Consider the following 22,202-nt stretch of genomic DNA (forward strand, 5'->3'; position numbering starts at 1 on the left):
CTTCCACTAGAGCAGGTTGCTCCAAGCCCCTGTGTCCAACCTGGCCTTGAACACTGCCAGGGATGGGGCAGCCATGGTTGGACTTGATGATCTTAAAGATCTTTTCCAACCTTGTGATTCTATGATTCTGTGATCTTCTGCCAGCACTGATGGGATGTGCTGCAGTGCTGCCTTTTCACAGACTGCTAAAAAGGGATACAAGAGGAATGTTAGTTCTGCAGCACTGATCTTTGGCTGTCGTTGTGAAATCAGCACTGCAAAGGGGGAGACAAATCCAATAGAGGTGTTCAGCAGAAGGATAGCTGTGACCACTTTGTATCTGTGCTCCTGGCTGTCAGGTTGGACACAGGGGCTTGGAGCAACGGTGTCCCTGCCCGTGGCAGGGGGTTGGAACTGGAGGAGCTTTAAGGTCTCTTCCAACACAAACCAGGCTGGGATTCTGTGAAACCAAGTACAATGTGCCCTGTAAGAGGGGTGCTGAGCTGCAGGAGGGGAGAAGAGTGAGGTTGGCTTTCCAGGCTGGGGATTGCTCATGGCTGTGGGGCTTAACAGTTCCTTCCATCCTATCCCAGTAGCTCCTGGGGATTCCATGGGCAACGTTAAGTTGCACTGTTCATTATCGGTGGGTTCTCTCCGGGAATGAACCAGTAAATCACCCAGTTGCTCTGCGGGTTGTTCTGTGTCACTGTTCCAGATGTGTGTGTATTCCTGTGACACACAGAAACGCTGTGTGAATAAATAAGAGCAGTTTCACGTGCTTTGAATCTCAGCAGGGTGGTTTTAACAAAACTTCTTGTGTTTCCATCTTGTGCTTCAGCCTAAAGCAGAAGAGGAACTTTCAGGTGACAAAGTACTTGAATCCGACCAGGAGAAAATGAGCCATGGGTTTCAACTGGAGAGAGACCCCTCTGAGCTTAAAAAAGTGAAACCTGTGGAGGAAAACGGAGAGCAGGAGGCGGAACCCGTGCGGAACGGTGCCGAGAGCATTTCCGAGGGAGAAGGAACTGAAGCAAACTCGGGCTTCACCGAGAGCTCTGGCGAAGGGCCCGTGTACCAGTATAAACCAGGTAAATCCTGCCTCGGACTCCTGTGAGCTTGCTTGGGTTTGTACCTCTCTCCTTTAAGAGCCGTGCATCCTCCCCATGGAATAAAGGGTGTTTCCAGTGGGGCTAGAAAAGTACTCAGCATTTCACTGGGATCCACCACCCAACAGGCTCCTTCCTTTGCGGGGAGCACAAGAGGAAAGTTATTTTTCTCTTGCTGGTGGTAAAAACTGGGGAGAAAATCCCCAGTTCCTTGAATTTGTTGCTCTTGAGGACATTGGCTGCAGCACAACGGAAACGGTGGTGAATTGGTTCCTGTGTGATTGACAGCTGAGAACGATCCAAGAAATTCCATGTAAGTGGATATACTCCTTCAATAAGAGATTTGAAAGTTCGGATTGGGTCCGAAATATGAGTATGTGTGTTAGATAGATTTAATTTCCTGGGTAAACTGTTGCATAGATCTTCAGGTTCCTAGAAGAGTAAGGAAAGGAAAGAGTTGGTGGTTTCATCCAGGCTCTGCTATTGAACTGTGGGAGTGCAGTTCTTCTGATGAAGTAATCCAAGTGTGGGCCCACACGATACAGTCCTTTCCTTGCTGGATATAGAGACCTGACGTGTGGTTTTGTTATTTATTAAGGTATTTAATTTGTAGACCTGAACCTCTGTTAATTCACCTCTAAAACAGAATAAGGAAGGACCTTTGGAGCCTGGTGGGTGAGGTATTGGACAAAGAGCAGCACTGTTAAGTGATTACACTGTGGTTGCAAAGCAGCCCGGGCTGCTTGGTGCAGTGACCCTCGATTTCAGCTCTGCTCTTTCTAAAGAGGGCGAGTTTTTGCCTTTTTCCATAGGAGGAATTGTGTGTTCAGTCCTGGTCTGTGCCCACCCTGGGGAGCCAGGGCTGCCTGTGACAGTGCCCAGCTGCTTTTCATGTTAAAACAGCTTCTTGAGAACCTTCCAGCAGAAGGAAGCTGTGCATACAGACTGTTTCTTGGTGCTGTCAGTGCTTTTCCATGATAAATGGAGGCTGTTGTGGCACAGTGGAAAGGCAGCTGGCTGGGAATTCTGGCTGGGACACCAAACCATTTTCTGCACCCCTTTATCCTGAAGCTCTGCAGAAGTAAAACTGCACAGAGATCTTAAAATTGTAGTCACCTTCATGGATTTTCATTCCCAGTTACTAAAGCCCATTGTTGAAATTAGTTCCTGTTTGTGGCCTGTGCAGGGATGAGGATGGTGAGAACCCAAGAGACCTAAAGCTGGTGATCAGGGACTGAAATAAAGGAATAATAGAATCCTTTAACAGCAAACCTGACCTGGAATAATGGGAAGTGATGCCATTGGGCACCAGTGCAGTACAAAGGCAGCATCTTGTACAGATGTTTTCCTTCAGAAGGGAAGGGGCCCCCAGCACAGGGGCCTGACAAAGCCAACCTGGCTGCCGAGCAAATCCAGGTTTGCTTTCCTAACTCCAAACTGTGCAGCCAGGAAAGAAAATCCCATCTTTAGGCTTCCAGATGCTCAGTTCCCTTGTGCTGGAATGGCTGTAGGTTTACATTTTGATTTGCATCAGGCGAGGTTCTCCTATAGTTCTTCTGCATGGAAAGGAGCAAAAAATGGGTGAAAAGTTGGAACTCTTAGAGCGTGGCCTGTGGTTGTGTGTTTTCTTGTAGTTCCTACTGTTACGTCCAACATGGGTTGTTAAAGGCTCCGTGTTCTTGTGTTTTCAAAGGATATTTACACAAAACCCCTGCTTTAAGGTCTGCGTTTTCACCCCAAATCTGGAAATTGGCCTCATTTGATCATATCACAGAGGAGAGTGGAATTCAGAGTTGAAACGAGATGACATAGGTTAAAACTGGATTTTGTGGTCAGTTCCGCGTGAGGTTGCTGCTGATGTTGGCAATACGCTCCCCAGTGTTTGATGTGTGTCCTCTCCTCGCTGCCTTCAAAAGGAAAATAAAGCTGAATTAAAACTTCCCAGGCAGCTGTAGCAACCTCTTCCCTTTGGATTTAGTGGAAACACTTCTTGGAGAGCAGAGGGTTTGGTTCCCTATGAATCTCAGGCATCTTCTCTCCCTATAGAGCAGTGGAAGCCCCTGGACCCAGAAGGGAAGAAGCAGTACGACAGGGAGTTCCTGCTGGATTTCCAGTTCATGCCTGCCTGTATCCAAAAGCCAGAGGGGCTGCCTCCCATAAGCGACGTGGTTCTCGACAAAGTGAGAGGAGAACCAATAAAACAGGTATGTGCAGTGTGTTTAATCCTGAAATAAAAATCCAAGTGCATGCTTTATTCCTGGACTGGTGTGATGCAGGCTTCTGTTGGGAAGGGGAAATACGTGGCTGGTGTCACATCACAGAAGACTTCCAATAGATAGTATTGATATTGATTGCCTCTGTTGATTCCAGTAGAGGCATTGGTGCCTAATGAATGTGCACAGATGATTTAAGAACTGAAGCATTTTTAATGGTCTCTGTCTGGACTCAGTTATACTGGGTTGTTATTAACATTTAAGATGATCCAGCCATGAAGACTTAAGGAGCAAAGCAAGACTGTATGGAGAGCTGGTGCATTTAAATAGATCAATTCTATGGTTAGGCAAGCTTTTGGACAAACTCTTTGGTCTGAAACAGTCATGTCACTCTTTGTGAGCTGATATAATAAAACCTTGGCTCACAAGCAGTTGTGTGATTTCTATCCAGCCTTATTACAAATGTGATTTTCCCTGCTGTACATCTGTGCTTACTGGAATACTTGTTATTTCTGAAGTGCTGACACCAAGCCCTTATTCTCTTCTCAGTGAGGACTATGGAGTTCATTGATTTTGATGTAACCACTACAGATTCACTCTGTAGTAGGCTCAAGCACAGATGAGGATGTAGGTGATCCTTGTGTGCAGAAACGTTTCCACTCTGAATTTCATACCCAGACAAATTGTTCCCCAAGTGATTTCATCCACCTACTAGTTCTCCGTGATGGCTTCTCACTGCTCTGACTGCATCTGAGCTGCTTTTGCTTGCTTGGCCATCTGTCTTGTTAACACAAAAGACATTTGTTTGAGGGAAGGTGGCAGTTTTGTGATCCTGAACCAAGGCAGGCCCATGTCAGCATTAATTTTATCCTCCAGAGTCATGCTCAGCCTTGAAATGTCACTGAGCTCCTCAGGAGCCACCTGCAAAGATGTATTTTACATTAAATGCTTATGTGTAATATAAGTGTGGATGCATAAAACCTGCACGGTTTGTTCAAAGCATTTGTTTGGATATTAAATGTAACTGTTGTGGTTTAGCAGAGATTGTTTGTAGACTTGGGTGAACTCTGCTGCAGCACGTGCTGAACAGGTCCTGTTTGTGTCTGTTCTGCACCACGATGCAGGTCAATCAGCCAAAACTGCCACTGAGAACTCTGGACCCCCGGATACTGCCTCGAGGACCAGACTTCACACCAGCCTTTGCTGATTTTGGGAGGCAAACCCCCGGGGGAAGAAACGTGTCTGGAAGTGTGAGTTTACCCCAACTTGCTAATTTAAAAACTGGCCTTAATGCTGATGAAGTCCATCCTCAGGCTTTTGGGCCTCTACCGATGCTCCGGTGGTTCTGGTTGTGTCAGGATGAATGCCAGGGTGGTGTTGTCTTGGCTGTTGTAGGCAAATTAGGAAAGCGTGGTGGATGGTTTGAACTGGTACGTATTGGTCTTCAATGGATTTGATCTCCTTCCCCTTTTCCCTGCGCCAGAGGTGTGGAAACACGTTTCCACGCTGAGGATCTGGCTGTGGCACGTGTGTGAACACACGTTTCTCATACAATAACCCGGCGTCAGCATGTGTCATCACAGGAGTCTGTGTCATAAAACATACTGATAGAGCAAAGAGGTCTGACTAACCAGAAAGACAAGAGTACACAATATACACAGCGCCTGTGTTCCTGCTTTCTCTGTGCTTCCACGTGGTGTTTCACTTTGGTCACTTCATTCCTTGTTTCCCTGCCTTTTCCTCTGCTTTTTTTTCCCTTTCTTGTCTTCCCGTTGTGTCTGGCTTTGCCCAAGCTCTGAAATCCCTCTCTGGAGTCTTCCTTCTTGCCTTTGCCATCTCTTCCTTGGGGGGCAAGTGCCCCCCAGGATGGTGCCGCCCAGTCAGCATGGCTGGAGGATGGAGGCTGCTCCATTAGGAGCAATCATAGAATTTTCAGCTCCCTATTAAGATACATCCAGTGTCTCCCTCCAGATGTATCTATTGATGTAGCCATCATTTATCTTTCAAATCTGCTGGTTTTGGAAGCATTTACTGAATGACCTTGACTTCCAAGTGTGCACATTTCCTGAGACTCAGAGTCAAACCCGGTGATTTTGAGCTGATGTTGTATTTCTGGTTTGAGAGTGGTCTTGTGGCCCGTGCCTCCGTTCTGGGGTGTGTGCCTATGTCTTGGGGTAGCTTTGGTGCCCTGGTTCCTCTCAGAGCACCACTGGCTCCCAAAATCTCAATGCAGTTGGAGGTCGACTTCGCTTCCTCTGTTTAGGACTTGGAGGTCGTACTGCAGCACCTTCTCTCCTGTCATGCACTGGATGTCCCGAGCCTCCCGGCGTCTCGGTAACGTCCCTGTCACTCTTTCTCTTTCCACAGGCCTGCAAAGTGCAGAGCAACCCTGGATTGCCTTCCCTGGCTCGGTGCGGGCCCCCAGCATGCCCTCTCTTGGTCTCGCCTCACCCACCATTGAGGAACCTGCCGCTAGGGGTAAGCCAAATCCCCCCCTTTCCCCCCCACATCTTTGCACCTTTTTGTAGAGTTGTCTTTCTCCCTAATGCCCACTGTTGATAAAGAACCACTGGCAGAAAACTTTACAAAAAGGTGCAACCTTGTTTAAAAACAAACCGAAACCAGACTTGCATTGTACCCCTCTAGGCAGTCTTCAGTGGTGGGTGGGACATCACCAGCTGAGGGCATGCTGGGACGTTGGCCTGAGCGGGATCCGCGAGGGGTCTGCACTTTGCAGACCTGTGGAAAGGGGGAGACAAGGTAAGTCCTGCTTACCCCGTTCATTTGGAGCATTCAGCACATAACATACATCCTACATTTGCGCCTTCCCGGAGTTGAGCCTTCCTTTGCGTTTTTGTCACGGAGGGTGTGAAGGTGACGTGATTTCACCGGCCCCGTGGCGCTGGTGGTTAGGGGACGAGAGGGGTTTCAGCCCTGAGCAAAAGCAGACCTTGTCTTCTTGTGAAGCATGGCAAAACCCTGCGCGTACGCTGCCTGTCCACTCGGTCATCCCACCTCTGCACAGGCCATGCCCATAAACCATTAAACCCACTGCCTATCGCTCGCCCTCGAGGTGATGTCGAGCAGCTCGGCGCTAACAAGCTTTTGGCACCTTGAGACTCTTTTGTTTTGCTTCCTTGGCTTTGTCTTCATTTCCTTCTATTTTGCTTAAACGTGTTGTATGACTGTGTTCAGAACTGATGAATGTCACATCAAACACCACGAGGGGTGGAACTACACAGGAACAAAGTGGAGCTCAGAAACACTTCTTGATGTGGACGAGGAGTTAGAGGAGTGCAGTGGGTAGGAAGTTCAAACACAAAGAGCTAGGGTTGGAGAGGACCTGTCGGCCCCATGCACCGAGGCAGAATGGGGTGATGGGAGCTCAAGTCACCTCAATGCTTGTGCTTCCCTGGGAGGCAGAGTCACTCCTAGCAGCCAAGCTCAACTTCCCCTTCTGCATTTGAAGCCTGTTACAGAGGAAGAAGCAGTTCTTTCACTTCTGGGATGGTTTTTAAAGCATTACTGTGACTCGTGGCCTGAGAGTGGAAGTGGACCTTGAGGGAGAGCAATGGCTTGTGCTGTGCTGCTGCGAGTTCTGGGCTCCTCTGCAGGAGGCTTGTCCCTGTTTCTTCCTGCTTTCCTTTTTTGCTCCCTCTTCATCCAGAAGACAGGTAATCCAAATGAATGCAGTAACATCTGGTGATCGTTTCTCTGTGCCTTTGGTGGAAAATACTGTTTCAGTGCAAGCTGCAGCTCTGTAATCACAGGTGGTGCAGACCCGTTGTTATTCACTTGGGCTGGGTTACAAAAAGGAGGCACATCTTTAACTTGCTGCCTTGTAAATCTGGAACCAAAAAAACCCAGATTTTTTCTGGTTTAAGTTTGATCCGTGCATTATTTTATTACACCTTCAAAGGAGGCTCCTGTTCGCTGCTTTTAAAACCTAATCCAACAGTTTGAACTGAGTTTATTCACAGATATTAAAAGAATATAACCCTAAAGGAAGTCTTTGTTCTGTGAATGCAGTTGAAGGTCTGGTCTTGAAGGCAGCCAGGTTTGAGGAGGCTGTGGCATGCAACATGCTGCACAAGGAGATGCACAAGTGCTCCTTGCAGTTACCTGTTTTGCCAGGGGAATAGTCACCTCCCTCAGGGAGGCACGTTTGTTCTACATGCCAAGGCTTTGGCTTTCCTGGACCCCTATCCCAGGAAGCTCCATACCCCTGTGGCCCAGCTGCGGTGGGAAGGTTCTGCAAAGCGGAGCTGCCTCTTGCAGGAGAGACGGGGCAGCCACAGGTTCCCTCTCATTGGCTTTGCCCATGTTCCTGGGGGAAACGAGCCCAAACACTCGGATTTCAGGGCCCGCTGCCAGCCTGGCTCTGATTCCCAAGCTTCCCGTGGGCCAGGAGCTGTGTGGTGAGGTCTAACACGCGTGGCTGAAACCAGTCGCTTTGCTGTTGCGTTACTGTCTGGTTTTCCAGCTGGAGGGAAGTTTCTGCTTTCCACAGCCATATGTTTGCAGTGTGGTTAGAACTTAGGCAGCAGAACTGAATGAAATGGCATAAAACCAGAGGTGGGTGTCTCAATATCCAAAGCGGACTTCGTTGCATCGTGCTGGTGTTGAGCAAGGGCTGTCGACACCAACTCTCAAGCTGGTGGGAGCAGAACGGATTGGTGCTTGGTGCAGGAAGGTTCTAACACCCAAAAGCATCGTGAAGACCCCCTGTTCTTGCTGTTTCGTTCCACTGTTGGTTTCTCATGAGCAATGGACTCACACAGTTGTGTTACAGTTATGGCTTGCGCCCAAAAATGATGTGATGGGTTATTTCTGTGTGTGCTGCTGGGATCTGGACAAAGATCTCAGTAGGTGGTGGGTATAGGTGACACCGTACCATGTCACCCTGTTCCATGCATCATGCACAGCGTGAGGTTGTTGTCTTTTGACAACAGCTTACTCTGTTGCTGTTATCCATAATGAAGCTCAAACAAGAGCTCCAGCAGTGGTGGTGATTGTGTTTGCTTTCATCCACAGCACACGTTGACATTGTCAAAGCCAAGCAGTTCAAATTGCAGATACAAGCTCCTGTCTTTAAGGAGGATTTGGGCTTTTAATAGTGCAAAACCAGGTTTGGGGCTGATACACCACGTAAGAGGCACCAGCTAAGAGCAGTTTCCTCCTGTATTCAGTGAAGCTGAATAACTGAGCTGGTTTTGCCTCTCTGATGCTCGTTGAATCCCTTTGTTGAACAAAGAAATTATTTTAATGGCCCTTCTTTCACGTGGAGGTTGCCCACTGCCCCCTGAGGAGATTAATGACTTCTGTGGAAAGTAACAGGGTTTGATAATGGAGTTTTGTTGCTGTACTGATTTTTACATTGAGCTTGGACATTTCTAATGAATGAGTTCAGAAGTATGAAAGAGCATGTGGGAGGAATCACCTGACAACATTGGTGACCTTTCATCCTTAATCAGAAGCTCCCAGTGATGAAGAGGGAGTTTGGGGTGTCTTGTGCCCTGTCACTTGTACAGCTGATGAAATACTCCCCGGTTTTGGCAGGTTTTGTACCTGATTTGACTGGGAGGAGCATCATGTTATACAGGATTGCAGAGAGGTGCTTGATGCTGTTTCAAACAAAGTACCATGTGTCCCTTTCTTCTGTGAAACTACAAAGGGTTTGACCCATGTCTGTTAGGATCCATGTTTCTATAATCAGGAGCCACGGTGATGCTCCGTTCAGTGTGGCTTGTGTCATTCCTGTCTCAGAACGGCTTTGTTGGAGCAATCTCCAGTAAAACTTCACATTTTCAGCAGAGCTGCTGATTTATCTTTATCTAATTGCTTGGGATGTTTGAAATACACCCCTAAGGACTTACTAATCCTTAAATACACCTTTGCTGTGATGTCGCAGTTACGCAGTTTCTGGCTTTCAAGAGGCTGCTTTGGTCGGTTGGGTTCAGTTCTGCTCAAGCAGCATCCGGAGCATCGCCGATGCGTGTAGGCTGTGGTCATCCCATACCTGGTTTGGGGAAAAGCTGCCTGAGAGAAGCATGTTTGGTGTCTTCATGTTCCCTCTGACCAACGTGGAGCAGTGTGTTGGGTCAGAGGGAGTCCTCAAAGTCCAAGGAGGAGCTGCTGTTTGTCGGCGTTGGCATGTGCCCTGGAGTGTGTTGTCGAGATGTGAGCTTAAAAGGGGATATAACAAGGAATGTTTTTGTCCTAGTTGTTGAATGTTGGACCGAGGAGATCGCAGCCAGGCCAGAGGAGAGAGCCCAGGAAAATCATCACTGTGTGTGTGAAGGAGGATGTGCACCTGAAGAAGGCAGAGAACGCCTGGAAGCCGAGCCTGAAGAGAGAAAACCAAACCGAGGACCCAGAGAATGTCAAAACCCAGGTGAGAGTGTTGGTGAGAGCTCTGGAGAGCACAGCAGTGTGTGACAGAGGGAGGCTGGGGATTTGCTTTAGCTGTTGTGTAAGACCATGGAAAAGGGCAGTGAATTCCAGATTAAACCACAGCTCTCCCCTGCCTTGATTGTTTTTTTCATGTGTTTATTCTTGACCTGGAGCTTAAATGGCAACCCTGTCTGTTAAGGGACTCTCAGGAGGGAACACCAGACAACCTACTACCTCTCCTCCAGGATTGTTTTGCTACTTTACTAGAATATTTCTGTCTCCATTAAAGCAAACAAGCTCAACCTTCCAGCACAGAACTTGCTTTTCATCCCCTTTTAGACTCAGCAAGACTGAGGTTCCTCTGTGAAGTTCCCTCAGCTCCTCCTGTCCAGCCCAACAGCACGTCTATGTGTCTGTCTGCCCCTCCTCTCCTCCATGGGGCAGCCACTCTGGGCAGAGATGTTTACCTGGTGGTCAGATTGTAGTTTGTAGGCTAAGTTGGGATAGGCTTGAGGGACGCAGGAATTCTGTTCTCAGGGTTAACAGCAGAGTTGTTGACCTCATTATCATTCTGGGTAGGGGAAAAAGGTGCCTTGAAGTAAATATAGAAGTCAATAATCTCTGGTTGAGGCAGGAGGAGGCCACTCCCTGTTAGTTTATCTCATGGCTAAACTGATCCACGAAGACACTTTCACTGAGTGGCAGCAAGAGCCTTGTGCCTCTGTTGTACAGGAAGCAAAAAGCACTTGGGCATTTCCCGAAACCCTACCCACAGCCTTGGTCTTTGGTAGCTGAGTTAGAACTGAAGCTGGATTGTGTGTAACTTCCTGGAAGTTCCCATATTTCCATTCACCTTTACGCTGTGTCCCGGCTCGTTTCTGAGAGCGTCTGTTTGACTTAGGCTTAAACTCACAGTTTTTCTGTCCTTCAGGAGCTGTTCCGCAAGGTACGAAGCATCTTGAACAAGCTGACACCCCAGATGTTCAACCAGCTCATGAAGCAAGTGACAGACCTGACGGTAGACACAGAAGAGAGGCTGAAAGGAGTCATCGACCTGGTCTTCGAGAAGGCCATCGATGAACCCAGCTTCTCGGTGGCCTACGCCAACATGTGCAGGTGTCTTGTAACGGTAAGAGCTGCCAGAGACACGAAGATTCCTCTGCATGGGGATGTTCTGCACATTATCCCCATGACCTGATGGGCAGTAACACAAGCGTGGCAAGAGCAGGGTTAAGGGTTAGTTTCTGAACATCAATAAAAATCATTCCTGTGAGGGATTTCTTCTTCAGCAGCCATTGCCCGTGCCTGCAGGCAGTGGACTCTGCTTGGAGTGATGTGCTGGTTGGAGATGAGGACACTTGGCTCTGCCTGCTCACGAGAGTCATATGCAACGAGTCATAGGATCACAGAATCCCATGTTGGAAGGAACCTCAAGGATTGTCTGGTCCAACTTTTCTAGGCCAAGCATGACGTAGACTAGATGTCCCAGCACCCTGTCCAACATCGGGGAATCCACCACTTCCCTGGGGAGATTATTCCAGTGACTGATTGTTCTCAGTGGGAAAACTCGCCATGTCCAGTCAGAATCTCCCCAGGAGTGACTTGTGCCCATCACCCCTTGTCTTTTCTATGGGACTCTTGATAAACAGAGAGTCTCCAGCTTCTTTGTAGTCACCCTTTAAATACTGGAACAAGGGGATAAGATCTCTTGTGAGTCTCCTTTTCCCACAGCTGGGCAAGCCCAGGTCTCTCAGCCTTTCCTCACATGGTTTCCTAGTCCTTGGATCATCTTTGTGGCCTTTCTCTGGCCCCTCTCCAGCCTGTCCACAGGCTGGAGTCACGTTTGGAAAGTTCAGCTTCTGTCTCGTTTCAGAGGAGAGCCCACAGGGGCTGAGCTGAGCTTCAGACAGCTCGTTTCAGAGGGTGAATTTGAACCACAGAATCAGAGAATTGTTTAGGTTGGAAAGGACTCCTAAGATCATCCAGCTCCAACCCCTGCGACGGGCAGGGACACCTTCCACTAGAGCAGGTTGCTCCAAGCCCCGGGGCCCACCTGGCCTTGAACACTGCCAGGGATGGGGCAGCCAGGGAAGAGCTTCTGCCTTATCTCCAACCTGAATCTCCCCATGTCAGTATCTGGGATGAAATAACCCCCTTCTGCCCTTGATCCTTCACGGCACACAGCAAAGGAGCACAGCTCCAGAGTCTGCAGCACAGAACAAGTGTAATTTTAAGCAGTGTGTCTTTAGAAAGGATCCTGTGGATGTAAATTTAATTGTCTCTGGGCTGAGGTGGTGTCAGCCAAGTTCTGAGTGTGACTTTACATCCGAAATGTAAAGCTCCACTGGAAATCATGACACGATGCTTTGACATCCAGAGCTGTGCAGGGTTGTGCTACCCAATATGAAGTGCATGACAGAGTGTGATGATGGCTCATAGGAAACCTCACTCACACGTAGAGTTTAGCCCTATTTCTGCTGATGTTTTCCTTCCTTGTCCTCCAGCTGAAGGTGCCCATGGCAGACAAACCCGGGAGCACGGTGAACTTCCGCAAGTTGCTGTTAAATCGCTGCCAGAAGGAGTTTGAAAAGGACAAGGCTGACGACGACGTCTTTGAAAAGAAGCAGAAAGAACTTGAAGCTGCAACCACTGTAAGTGGTGTTTTCCCCATAAATTCTTAAGAGCTCCCTCTGAACATGATCTCTTTTGAAGAGGGAGTTGATGTGGGAAGAGTTTGGAAGTCAGGAGTTTCGTTCTGTCATTGTGACTGAGCCTAATAAAAACTGTTTGCCTCGATCAGCAGGTTTAGACCATCCTCGTTTGGGGCTTTAGGAGAAAAAGAGTAAATAGGCACAACGACAACTATAATAAACATAAAACTGGACCTTTGAAGTGATCTGTGCTCTGTGAACATGGCCTTTTAGAGCTGTTTTTCTGTTATACAGCCAGAGGAGAAGACGCGGCTCCATGACGAGCTGGAAGAGGCCAAGGACAAAGCCCGACGGAGATCCATTGGGAATATAAAATTCATTGGTGAGCTTTTCAAACTGAAGATGCTGACGGAGGCCATCATGCATGACTGCGTGGTGAAGCTGCTGAAGAACCATGACGAGGAGTCCCTCGAGTGCCTTTGCCGCCTCCTGACCACCATTGGCAAGGACCTGGACTTTGAGAAGGCAAAGGTAGGGCAGGACTAGGAGTGGGAGATGAGGCCTCGTGGGCAGGGATGGAAACATGGGTGTAGGGAGGGTTTATTTGAAGATTTACTTGGTTTTCCTTCAGGAATGGGAGTATGGCATGAGGAAATCATCTGCTCCTGTGGATGTTTCATCATGACCTGGCCCCTTGTCTGTAACATTCTGGAGTGTTTTCAGCAGTGTTCTCCAGTTGTTGTTTCCAAATATTTAATCCAAACAGAGTCTAGAAAACTTTGTTTGTTGTTTCTTTACCATTGAAGGTTTATATTACCTACAGAATGTACCACTTTAATGTATTTTTAGGGTTAAATCTAAAAAAACCCTCATTAACTGCCTGACACTCCCCACCCCTGCATCCTGGTGGATGCATCATTTTGTGTCACCATCATTCCAGAGTGAAGCAACTGCAGTGCTCCATCCACCTCCTCCCTATTTTCCAACAAACATCTATGTAGCATGGAGCATTACACGCTCGCTGAGCTCCTCCTGCCACAGACAATCTGCTTTTCCTTCCCCAAAGCCAGGCTTGGGATGAAACAGTACTCGGGGGGTTTGCCAGGAATCAGTCGGACTCAGCTCTGAAGCAAATGGAGCTGTAATTGCTTTCAGCTGCTCGGGAAGGGAGTTTCCTAACAGGGCTCTGGATTGCAGGGATCACAGTGGATCAATCCTGATCCTTATGGGGAAGCAGCTTCCCAAACTGTTCCGTGTTGCAGCCACACCGGCGCAGTTCACCACTGATCCCCCAGCTGAATACACTGTTAACGCAGCAGCGCGCACGTCACCAACACGGCTTTGGAAGTGCCAGGAGCAGGATTCAATTTCTCCACGTGCTTTGGGAAGAAAACAGGGTTTGACTTCTGAGCAGTAGCTGAGGTCATGCTGATGGCTCCTGGATGCTGGTTTGGTCTTTGAGAGCATGGAAATGTGGTAGAAGCCAACATTTTGTCACACTGGCCCCTTCTGCAACCTGGAGCCGTGGCACCACGTGGCCCAGCGAGTACAGTCAGGGAAGCACTGGCAGATGTCGTGTTGCCCCTGTCCTGTCTTTGTGATTTCTTATTCCTATCAAGTGATAATCCGTTCTTTATTTTCTATTAGTGGGGTAGATGTTTTATTACACATTTTTATTGAAGCTGAAGTGTTAGTGAGCGTTATGATTAAAGCTCCTGGACAAAGTCCATGTCAAATATTTTCCCCGTCATTCCTAACGTTGGAAACATTTGCTCTTGAGCTGAAACCTTTCAAAGGCAAAGCCAGAACCAAATTTTAACAGGGTTTTTCTTCCTTGTTCAAGTGGAAGGGAAAGGGTTTGGCTACTTCTAGTGAGGGAGTGGGAAACACTTTGTAAAACCACCCTGAAACTCAGTTTAAAACAGCCAGAGCTCCATTTTGGGGGAAATAGGCTTTTTGGAGCCTGACAGGTTAAATTTAGACCTACTGGAGGCTTCTCTGATGATACCAGTTGATGTCTTAATGTGAACCCTTTTGGATTCCATCACATCGTGACTTCTTGGATGAGAATGAGCTCATGGGATTTCACACTTACAGCTGAGCCCATTCAACAGGTTCCTGGTAGAGAGCAGCTTCTGCTGCAGCTTCTCCTACTTGACCCCAGCTGAGCCAGTTCAGGGAGGCAAAGTGTTGGAACGGTACCTGCAGGGTTAGTTTCATACCTGTTTAGTTTCCTGAGTCAGTTTTCTCAGGCTGAGGTAGAGCAGGACTCCCCTTTTTGCCAGCAGGAAGCCAGCAGCTGTACTGTGAGAAAAACCACAGTGGGTGGCAGGTTCATTATGTACAAAGCTCCCCATGGGCTTCAGTGTGTGTTTGAGCCCAGAACCCCCCTGTGTGCTGGGTGCACCCCCAGAGCGTGAGCAGCAGGTCAGGGAGGGGATCCTGCCCCTCTGCTGCGCTCTGGGGAGACCCCCCCTGCAGCCCTGATCCAGCTCTGGGGAACAGCACAAGAGGGACATGGAGCTGCTGGAGCGAGGCCAGAGGAGGCCCCGGAGCTGCTGCGAGGGCTGGAGCAGCTCTGCTCTGGAGCCAGGCTGAGAGAGCTGGGCTGGGGCAGCTGGAGAAGAGAAGGCTCCTGAAGGGGACACCTTAGAGCAGCTCCAGTGCCTAAAGGGGCTCCAGGAAACCTGGAGAGGGGCTTTGGACAAGGGATGTAGGGACAGACCAAGGGGAATGGCTTTAACCTGCCAGAGGGGAGACTGAGATGAGCTCTGAGGCAGAAGCTCTTCCCTGTGAGGGTGCTGAGGCGCTGGCACAGGGTGCCCAGAGAAGCTGTGGCTGCCCCATCCCTGGCAGTGTTCAAGGCCAGGTTGGACACAGGGGCTTGGAGCAACCTGCTCTATGGAAGGTGTCCCTGCCCGTGGCAGGGGTTGGAGCTGGAGGAGCTTTAAGGTCCCTTCATCCCAAACCAGGCTGGGATTCCATGCAGAGGGGGTAGATTATTTCAGTATTTAAATACATAGAGAAAGCAAGTGCCAGATGAAGGAGGTGCCCACAGATTTGTTCTTCATTTCTTGCACATCTTGCACTGTGCACACTCAAATCCAACCTGGGGGAACATGTGAGACCCAACAGTCACCTCTCTGGTGAGCAGCTCTGTGTCCCCAGCTGTGTTTTTCTGACACAGAAATGCAGAACCTGCTCACTCCCCACCTGAGGGAGCGTTTCTGTTTTCTTCTAAGACTCACTGGTGATAATGATGTTTCTCTTGTGTAGCCTCGCATGGACCAGTACTTTAATCAGATGGAGAAGATTGTGAAAGAGAGGAAAACGTCTTCAAGGATTCGGTTCATGCTTCAGGATGTGATAGACCTTAGGCTGGTAGGTACTAACTCAAGTAAGTAAAAGAACATGTTCCCTTTCACGTCCGGGCTGGAAGAGCTCTCCTGCAAGAGCAGGGATTTACAGTGTGTGTACAGCACCAGTGGAGTGTTAGGGGGAGATCTGTGCCCCAAAAGTCTGGCTGATTAAAGACAAGAAATCTCTCATCTTGCCATAACAGAGGCCAGTGTAGGTAGATGGGTGAACTGCTTGTGTCAGGTGCTTTGGTTCTGCTTGATTTCAGACACATGTCCACGCTGGCTTCTCCTAGTGCAGCCTCATAGCAGCAGACACCCCTGAGCTCTTGTCACGGGAGAGGTTTTGGGTGGGTTTCCCCCACAGCATCCCCTGTGCCTCTCTGTGTCAGTCACATTGCTTCACTGCCTTTGATTCCATGTGCTCTGGGTGTTTCTGTTCCCTGCCAGCACTTGTGCTGATGGGGCTGAATCACTCTGAGAAGCGTCCCCCACACGCGAGGGGGTGGTTGGCGTGGCTGTAACAGTGGTGAGGGCTCTTCCCCAAGGCAGTATGGATCTCCTTGGAAGCTGGTCCTATATTGCTGGCACAGCCAGGCGTCTGCTAGTTGTCTCCTGCTGCATTGTGCAGACAGGAGCAAATGGAATCTGCTCTGTCAGGATGTGACAGTGGTGGGTCCACCCTGAACTCCATAGATCAGTAATACCGTGGTGTAGACAAGTGCACCCACGGTGCAGGTGGAGATTTGTCCATATTGTCATAAAACAGCAGTTTTGAATGTGGCCAAAGTGTTAAAAGCTGGAGCCTCGTGCAGTGAAGGGTGTCTCTGTACCATGCAGTTGAGGATGTGACTGCAGGTTGCACAGACCAGCGCCTGTAATGTCACCCCTGTAGTGTGACAGCAGCTTTGGGCACAAGACAGCGCTTGACTCAAGTCCTGAGCAGGTTTTACTCGTACCTCAACCAGCTGTTTTGAAGCTGGTTTGGGGTTTTGTGGAAGCTGAAGTCACCGTTTTGACTGCAGGGTACACAATGGTAGTTACCACAAAGGCTGTAATGAGGTTGTGGCAACATCAAGGGACAGTTGGGTTAAGTGAGGAGAGATGGATCTGTGCAGTGTATGGTCAGATAGACGCATCAAGCAGCGGAATTGTTTAGTGGAGAGACAGCTCCACCTCTCTCTGCAGGATTCCTGTCTCAGCCATCATGATCCAGGAGTGGCAAAGCACCATCTCCAGATAAGATGCAGTCACTTCTTGCTGCTTTTTTTCAGGGTTTCATTTTTTTATCTCGAGCTTGGAGGAAGGGCTTCAGCAAAGGGTGTCAGTAACAGAGAGTGACAGCAGCGTCCCTGTAGTCTTCTCTTTCTTCTGATCCTAGAAAGACAGGAAAGCTGGGAATGTGCAGGATGCTGGGGGTTAAAATGTCCTGAACTCAGTCATGCTTCTGCAGAGTCAGGTCTTCACTGCAACCTCCACTCTCCACCACAACACCTACTAGTGTCCGTACCAGAGCACATAGCTTTGACCTGTGGTGCTGGATAACCACTTCCACAACATGACCCCAATCCCTCGTGAGCTGCCCCTCCAAGACATGACAAGGGTGGGAGGGTGGTGCCTCATTCGCAGGGTAAAACACTCTGTTCCCAATGCTCCCCTGGAAGTGTGTCTGAGCACGTCTTTGCTTCTTCCCCAGTGCAACTGGGTGTCGCGGAGAGCAGACCAGGGCCCCAAGACCATCGAGCAGATTCATAAAGAAGCCAAGATTGAAGAGCAAGAGGAGCAGAGGAAGGTCCAACAACTCATGACCAAAGAGAAGAGGAGACCGGGTAAGTACAAGCCAAGCCGGCTGCTCCTTTCACTCATTTCCCATCCAGTGGCCATGGAGGGAATCCCACATAACAGAGAAAAATCTGATTTTTCCTTAGTGTATAAAGTGAAGGGAATCGAGGCCTGATTGTGGCTGAGGCTGGAGCGGAACAGACATGCCATGGACTGGCTCTGTCGATTTTTTTAGGGGGCAAATCCCTTGGGGAAAGAAGAAACAACCACAGGCCAATAGTGCTTAAGTTTCACGTTCATGCAAACCATATTTGATCTGGTGTCAGGCTGCCAGGAATGTGTTGTAACAAGTCAGGACGCAGGAGCCAGATTTGCCATCCATTCTCTCATACAGCAGAATCCAATTTCAAGAGAAGAGCATCTAATTCCAAGAGTAACCATGTTGACTTTAGCTGTTGGAGTTGTGAGCTGTTAACTCAGCAGGAGAAAGTGTCTTGGCATTACCTTAAATTGCCACCAGCCCTTGAGGCTGGTGCTACCTGCAGGGGAATGGTGAGGATTAGGCTTTAATCACCCTAAAACTGACATCAGGAGAAGGGAGGGACTCGGGACTGCCCAAGGGGTTCTGTGTCTACACCAGCCCAGCGCTGCTGAAACCTGTGCAACACGTGGGGTGGGTTTGGGTTAGCAGAGGCGTGTGGTCTGCTCCTTTGGTGAGCTTGTGAATGCACCGTGTGCAGCCACATCCAGATCACAGGAACAGATACTGAGAAACCTGACCAGGAAGAATCACAGCCAAAACCACCCTTTGCAAACAGCAAGATGTTTTGTGTCAAAGCTGTTTTGTAATAATAAAGTCAGGCAACCTGGCTACATCATCTTACTCCAAAGAAACACTCCCAAAAGACATGATTTCTGCACAGAATTGTGCTGGGGCTGAGCAGAACTGTGCCGTCTCCTTCTCCTGCTGGACCTGGAGGTGATGGTCCTTGTCCCCCTGGACGCTGCTGGAGCCACAGGGATGAGCTCAGGGTGGTTGTGTTTGTTGTCTGTCAGGTGTCCAGCGGGTCGATGAAGGCGGTTGGAACACTGTGCAGGGGGCAAAGAACAGCAGAGTGCTGGACCCCACCAAGTTCCTTAAAATCACCAAGGTAGGTGCCAGCACGAGACTCATTCAAAGCAACAAACATGCCAGGGTCTTGTCTAACTCTGTGTGTCTGTCTAGAAAAGATCAACACAGTGTTTACAGGTCAAAACTTGGGTTTGGGGGTGTTTTATATCCCTTGAGTTAATCCTGTGCCTAAATAAAGCACAGAGGAAAACTCTCTTGTCTTCTGAGTATTCCTTTTCTGTTTGTTGTGAGGGAAAGGAGTACACACACATTTTTTCTCAGGTTCATGGCATCTTTTTAGTGACCCAGAAGTTCTCTTTGTTGGTAAATGTGTGTTTTACTAAATGATTAAATTGAACATGAGTCAGGGTGTTGTGTGTGATGATGCAGCACATCATGTGGCTGATGCAGCGGGGGTCTCAAGCACCTGCCTGGGCAGAAATCCTTTGCTGCCTCAAGTTCTGAAGGCCCTGTTCTGACGCTGCTGTTTAGCAGAATGAAGATGCCACATTCAACCTGAAAACATGATGTTCCTGACGTGGCAGTGCTCCAGGCTTGACAGGTTCAAGCAGTACAAGAAGAGCTGTGTCCGCTTTTATGGTGTTCCTGGACTCGTGTGTGGCGCAGTTGCATCCCACAGTATGTGATAAACTTTCACACCCATCCTCCAGATGAGCATTTCCCTGTGTTTTTACCATCAGAATGGTACTTTGGGAACATTTATTTCAGGCTGCAGGTCAGGCAAGCTTGGAGATGCCTCTTTTTGATGATCTTCAGAGCAGCTTTGGCTGTTCTCACCAAGAACTCCGGCCTTCCCATAAATCAGGGAGATTCCTAGACATTCCCTGTCCTAATTAATGTCACTCTCCCTGAGTTTTACTCTCAGTGCCTGGGTTAGAAAAAGAGCTGTAAAGCAGAACCGGGACAGGCTGCAGCCCTTCTGCAGATCAGACTCAGTTTGTTCCTTGTGGGAGTCGTAAAACAGGCTCCAAAACTTAATTAGCAGGAGGGATTCAGGCTGCTTCTGTCTGGGCTTACAGCTCATCTGGGCAAAGCCTTTCTACTCCTTTTAGTACAGCTGCAGTACAAGTAGAGCAAGCTCCACAAGTTGGGTTGTCAGAGGAGAGGGGAGCTCGTATGAAGAGATCTGGGAGTCACAACCTCCTTGTCAATACATTCACCTACAGAGCATTGTAAAATCAATGTTCTCGTTTTGTTGGATGTTTTCCCTCCAAGTTCTGCAGCCTGTTGTCATTCTTCACCCTCTGAACATCTTCCCAGTGCTGATGTCCTGTGCTTTTTCCTCCTTAATGGACTTCAGAGTTCCCAATAAAAAGAAGCTCCTGGTCACTGGGAATGTCTTTCAGTGACGCTGTGGAAAGGCTGTTTGTGATCCCTTTGTTGTCCGTGTCCTCTGTCTCTGGGTGGGGTTTGGTCTCCCAACGTGACTCAGAAAGTTTGGTGATAAATTTCCCCTCTCTGGAACTCAGTAACAGAATTTATACCGAGTTTGAGGGTTGCAGAGTGGGAGGCCAGGTTTAATGCTATGACACATGGCCTGTTCATTTAAGTCCTTTAAGTTTCATCCTTCTGCTCTTTCTTTGTCTGCATTGGAAGATCCATTTGCACAAAGAATTATATTAAAATTAATGTCCATGCAAAGCCAAAAAAGGTTCTTCCAACATTGGTCAGTTACAGTTTACCATGCACTGATGGGATATGCTGCGATGTTGCCTTTCACAGACCACCAAAAAGGGATAAATCATAGAATCATAGAATGGTTAGGGTTGGCAAGGAACTTAAGGTCATCAGCACTGCAAAGGGGGAGAGAAATCCAATGGAAGTGTTCAGCAGAAGGATAGTTGTGACCACTTAGCATGGTCTGTGCTTCTCATTGCCAGGTTGGACACGGGCTTGGAGCAACCTGCTCTAGTGGAAGGTGTCCCTGCCTGTGGCAGGGGGTTGGAACTGGATGAGCTTTAAGGTCCCTTCCAACACAAACCAGGCTGGGATTCTGTGATTGATTCCAAACCTGTGTTAAAAGTATTCTTGTATTCACAAGACAGGGTTTGTTGCCAAAAACACCCATTTGTAGTTAAGATGTACGCTCAGCCTGGTAATGGGGTGTCTTGATGTGTTTTACAGCCCACAATAGACGAGAAGATTCAGCTTGTGCCTAAAGCCCAGCTGGGCAGCTGGGGAAAGGGCAGCAGTGGTGGAGCGAAGGCAAGCGAGATGGGTGAGTCCGACAGGCCCTTGCCCTCTGTGGTGCCACCAGCCACCCTGCCAGGGGTGGACTTGGGTGGGAATGCTCATGACCACATGTGACTGCCTGACAAGGGGGTGGAAGCGGGACAGGACCAGCCTTTTCTCTTCAGTTCTCTCCCCATCACTCCAAAACCAGCTATTGCTTAAATGACGTTGAGATGCTGAGGTGTGAGCGGTTACTGACCTTGTCATCGCTCTTCTCTGTGTTGTTTTTGCAACCTCCAGACTCCTTACGACCAAGTGCCACGAGTTTGAACAGGTTTTCTGCGCTGCAGCCTCCAGTGTCATCTGTATCTGCCTCATCTCCATCTTCAGAACTAGATTCTCGCAGGGCCTTAACTAGGTGAGTGTCAGCCCAGCAATGACTTCCCTTTCTGCTCTCTGCACACTGGTGCTTTCCTCTTGCTGCTCTAGTTACCAGCACACAGAAAGAAGAGAATTTCATTGAGTTTCCAGGAATGACTGCCTCTTTTCCCCTTCCAACTGTGTGCTTCCAGTTATCTTAAAACATTTTATAATATAGGAGAGACAGGTAGTATTAATTTTTAAAGCCATTACAGTGAATGTTTTCCCCTTTTTGGTCACCCTTCACCTAAGGTCTCATTCACTGGTAGTTTATCACAGGTTAAAAACCCTTCAGGTAAAATGTTGTAGTGAATAGGTGTGCAGGTCAGGTCAGGGCTGTAAGGGGTGCTGTGAGGATGTTGTTGCTTTTCCATGTGTTCTCTGGGCTCTGCCTGTCCACTCTGTGGGTGTTTGTGTTTGTCCATCTCTGAGACCTGAGTTTATTTTGATTATATTCTGTGTAACTACAACTGTAAAACATTGAGACAAGAATCCTGCTGGGTTCAGGTGTGGGGTTTTTACCTGCAGTTCTCTAAAGCTCTCCAGTATCTTGTCCAGCGTTTCAGCACTGTGAGCAGGGGTTACTCGTACCACAACCTTTAAGCAGACATGGTTTCTGTTCCGCAGTCGCGGGAGCACGGGCAGGGAGAAGAACGACAAACCTCTGCCACCTTCCCTCTCCCGTCCCAACACCTTCCTGCGGGGCAGCAGCAGTAAAGAGCTGCTGCTCGACAATCAGGCACAGGAGGAGCAGCGGAGGGAGATGCTGGAGACAGTGAAGCAGTTGACAGGGGGCATGGAGATGGATAGAAACAGCACAGAGGCAGAGAGGAACAAAGCCAAGGAGTCTGGTAAGTGCTGTTCCATACTCAGGGAATCCTGCTGACTGTGTGAAAAGGCCTAAGGGAAAATATATCAGAAAAAGTGACAGTGGTGTGAATGTTATTGATGGGCTGTGCCAATGGGGTGAGGTTCAACAAGGCTCAGTGCCGGGTCCT

At 48.7% G+C, this 22,202-nt stretch overlaps 1 protein-coding gene across 1 annotated transcript in view; it reads left to right on the forward strand.

Moving 5' to 3' along the window:
• The window catches only part of EIF4G3 (eukaryotic translation initiation factor 4 gamma, 3), a gene marked incomplete at its 3' end in the record, with an annotated part of 63,820 nt that extends 41,765 nt beyond the window's left edge, over window positions 1–22,055 (forward strand). The window contains exons 12-24 of the mRNA XM_010014230.1: window positions 818–1,067; window positions 3,132–3,289; window positions 4,423–4,548; window positions 9,522–9,692; window positions 10,623–10,820; window positions 12,196–12,342; window positions 12,637–12,873; window positions 15,619–15,723; window positions 17,395–17,527; window positions 18,537–18,631; window positions 20,737–20,830; window positions 21,085–21,202; window positions 21,832–22,055. Of these exons, the coding sequence (XP_010012532.1) occupies window positions 818–1,067; window positions 3,132–3,289; window positions 4,423–4,548; window positions 9,522–9,692; window positions 10,623–10,820; window positions 12,196–12,342; window positions 12,637–12,873; window positions 15,619–15,723; window positions 17,395–17,527; window positions 18,537–18,631; window positions 20,737–20,830; window positions 21,085–21,202; window positions 21,832–22,055 (2,056 nt within the window). The remainder of the gene's footprint in view (window positions 1–817; window positions 1,068–3,131; window positions 3,290–4,422; window positions 4,549–9,521; window positions 9,693–10,622; window positions 10,821–12,195; window positions 12,343–12,636; window positions 12,874–15,618; window positions 15,724–17,394; window positions 17,528–18,536; window positions 18,632–20,736; window positions 20,831–21,084; window positions 21,203–21,831) is intronic.
• Window positions 22,056–22,202: the final 147 nt, after the last annotated feature.

The sequence above is a fragment of the Nestor notabilis genome, unplaced genomic scaffold (genome assembly GCF_000696875.1).
Source record: "Nestor notabilis isolate BGI_N333 unplaced genomic scaffold, ASM69687v1 scaffold3875, whole genome shotgun sequence".
NCBI classification, from domain to species: Eukaryota; Metazoa; Chordata; class Aves; order Psittaciformes; family Psittacidae; genus Nestor; species Nestor notabilis.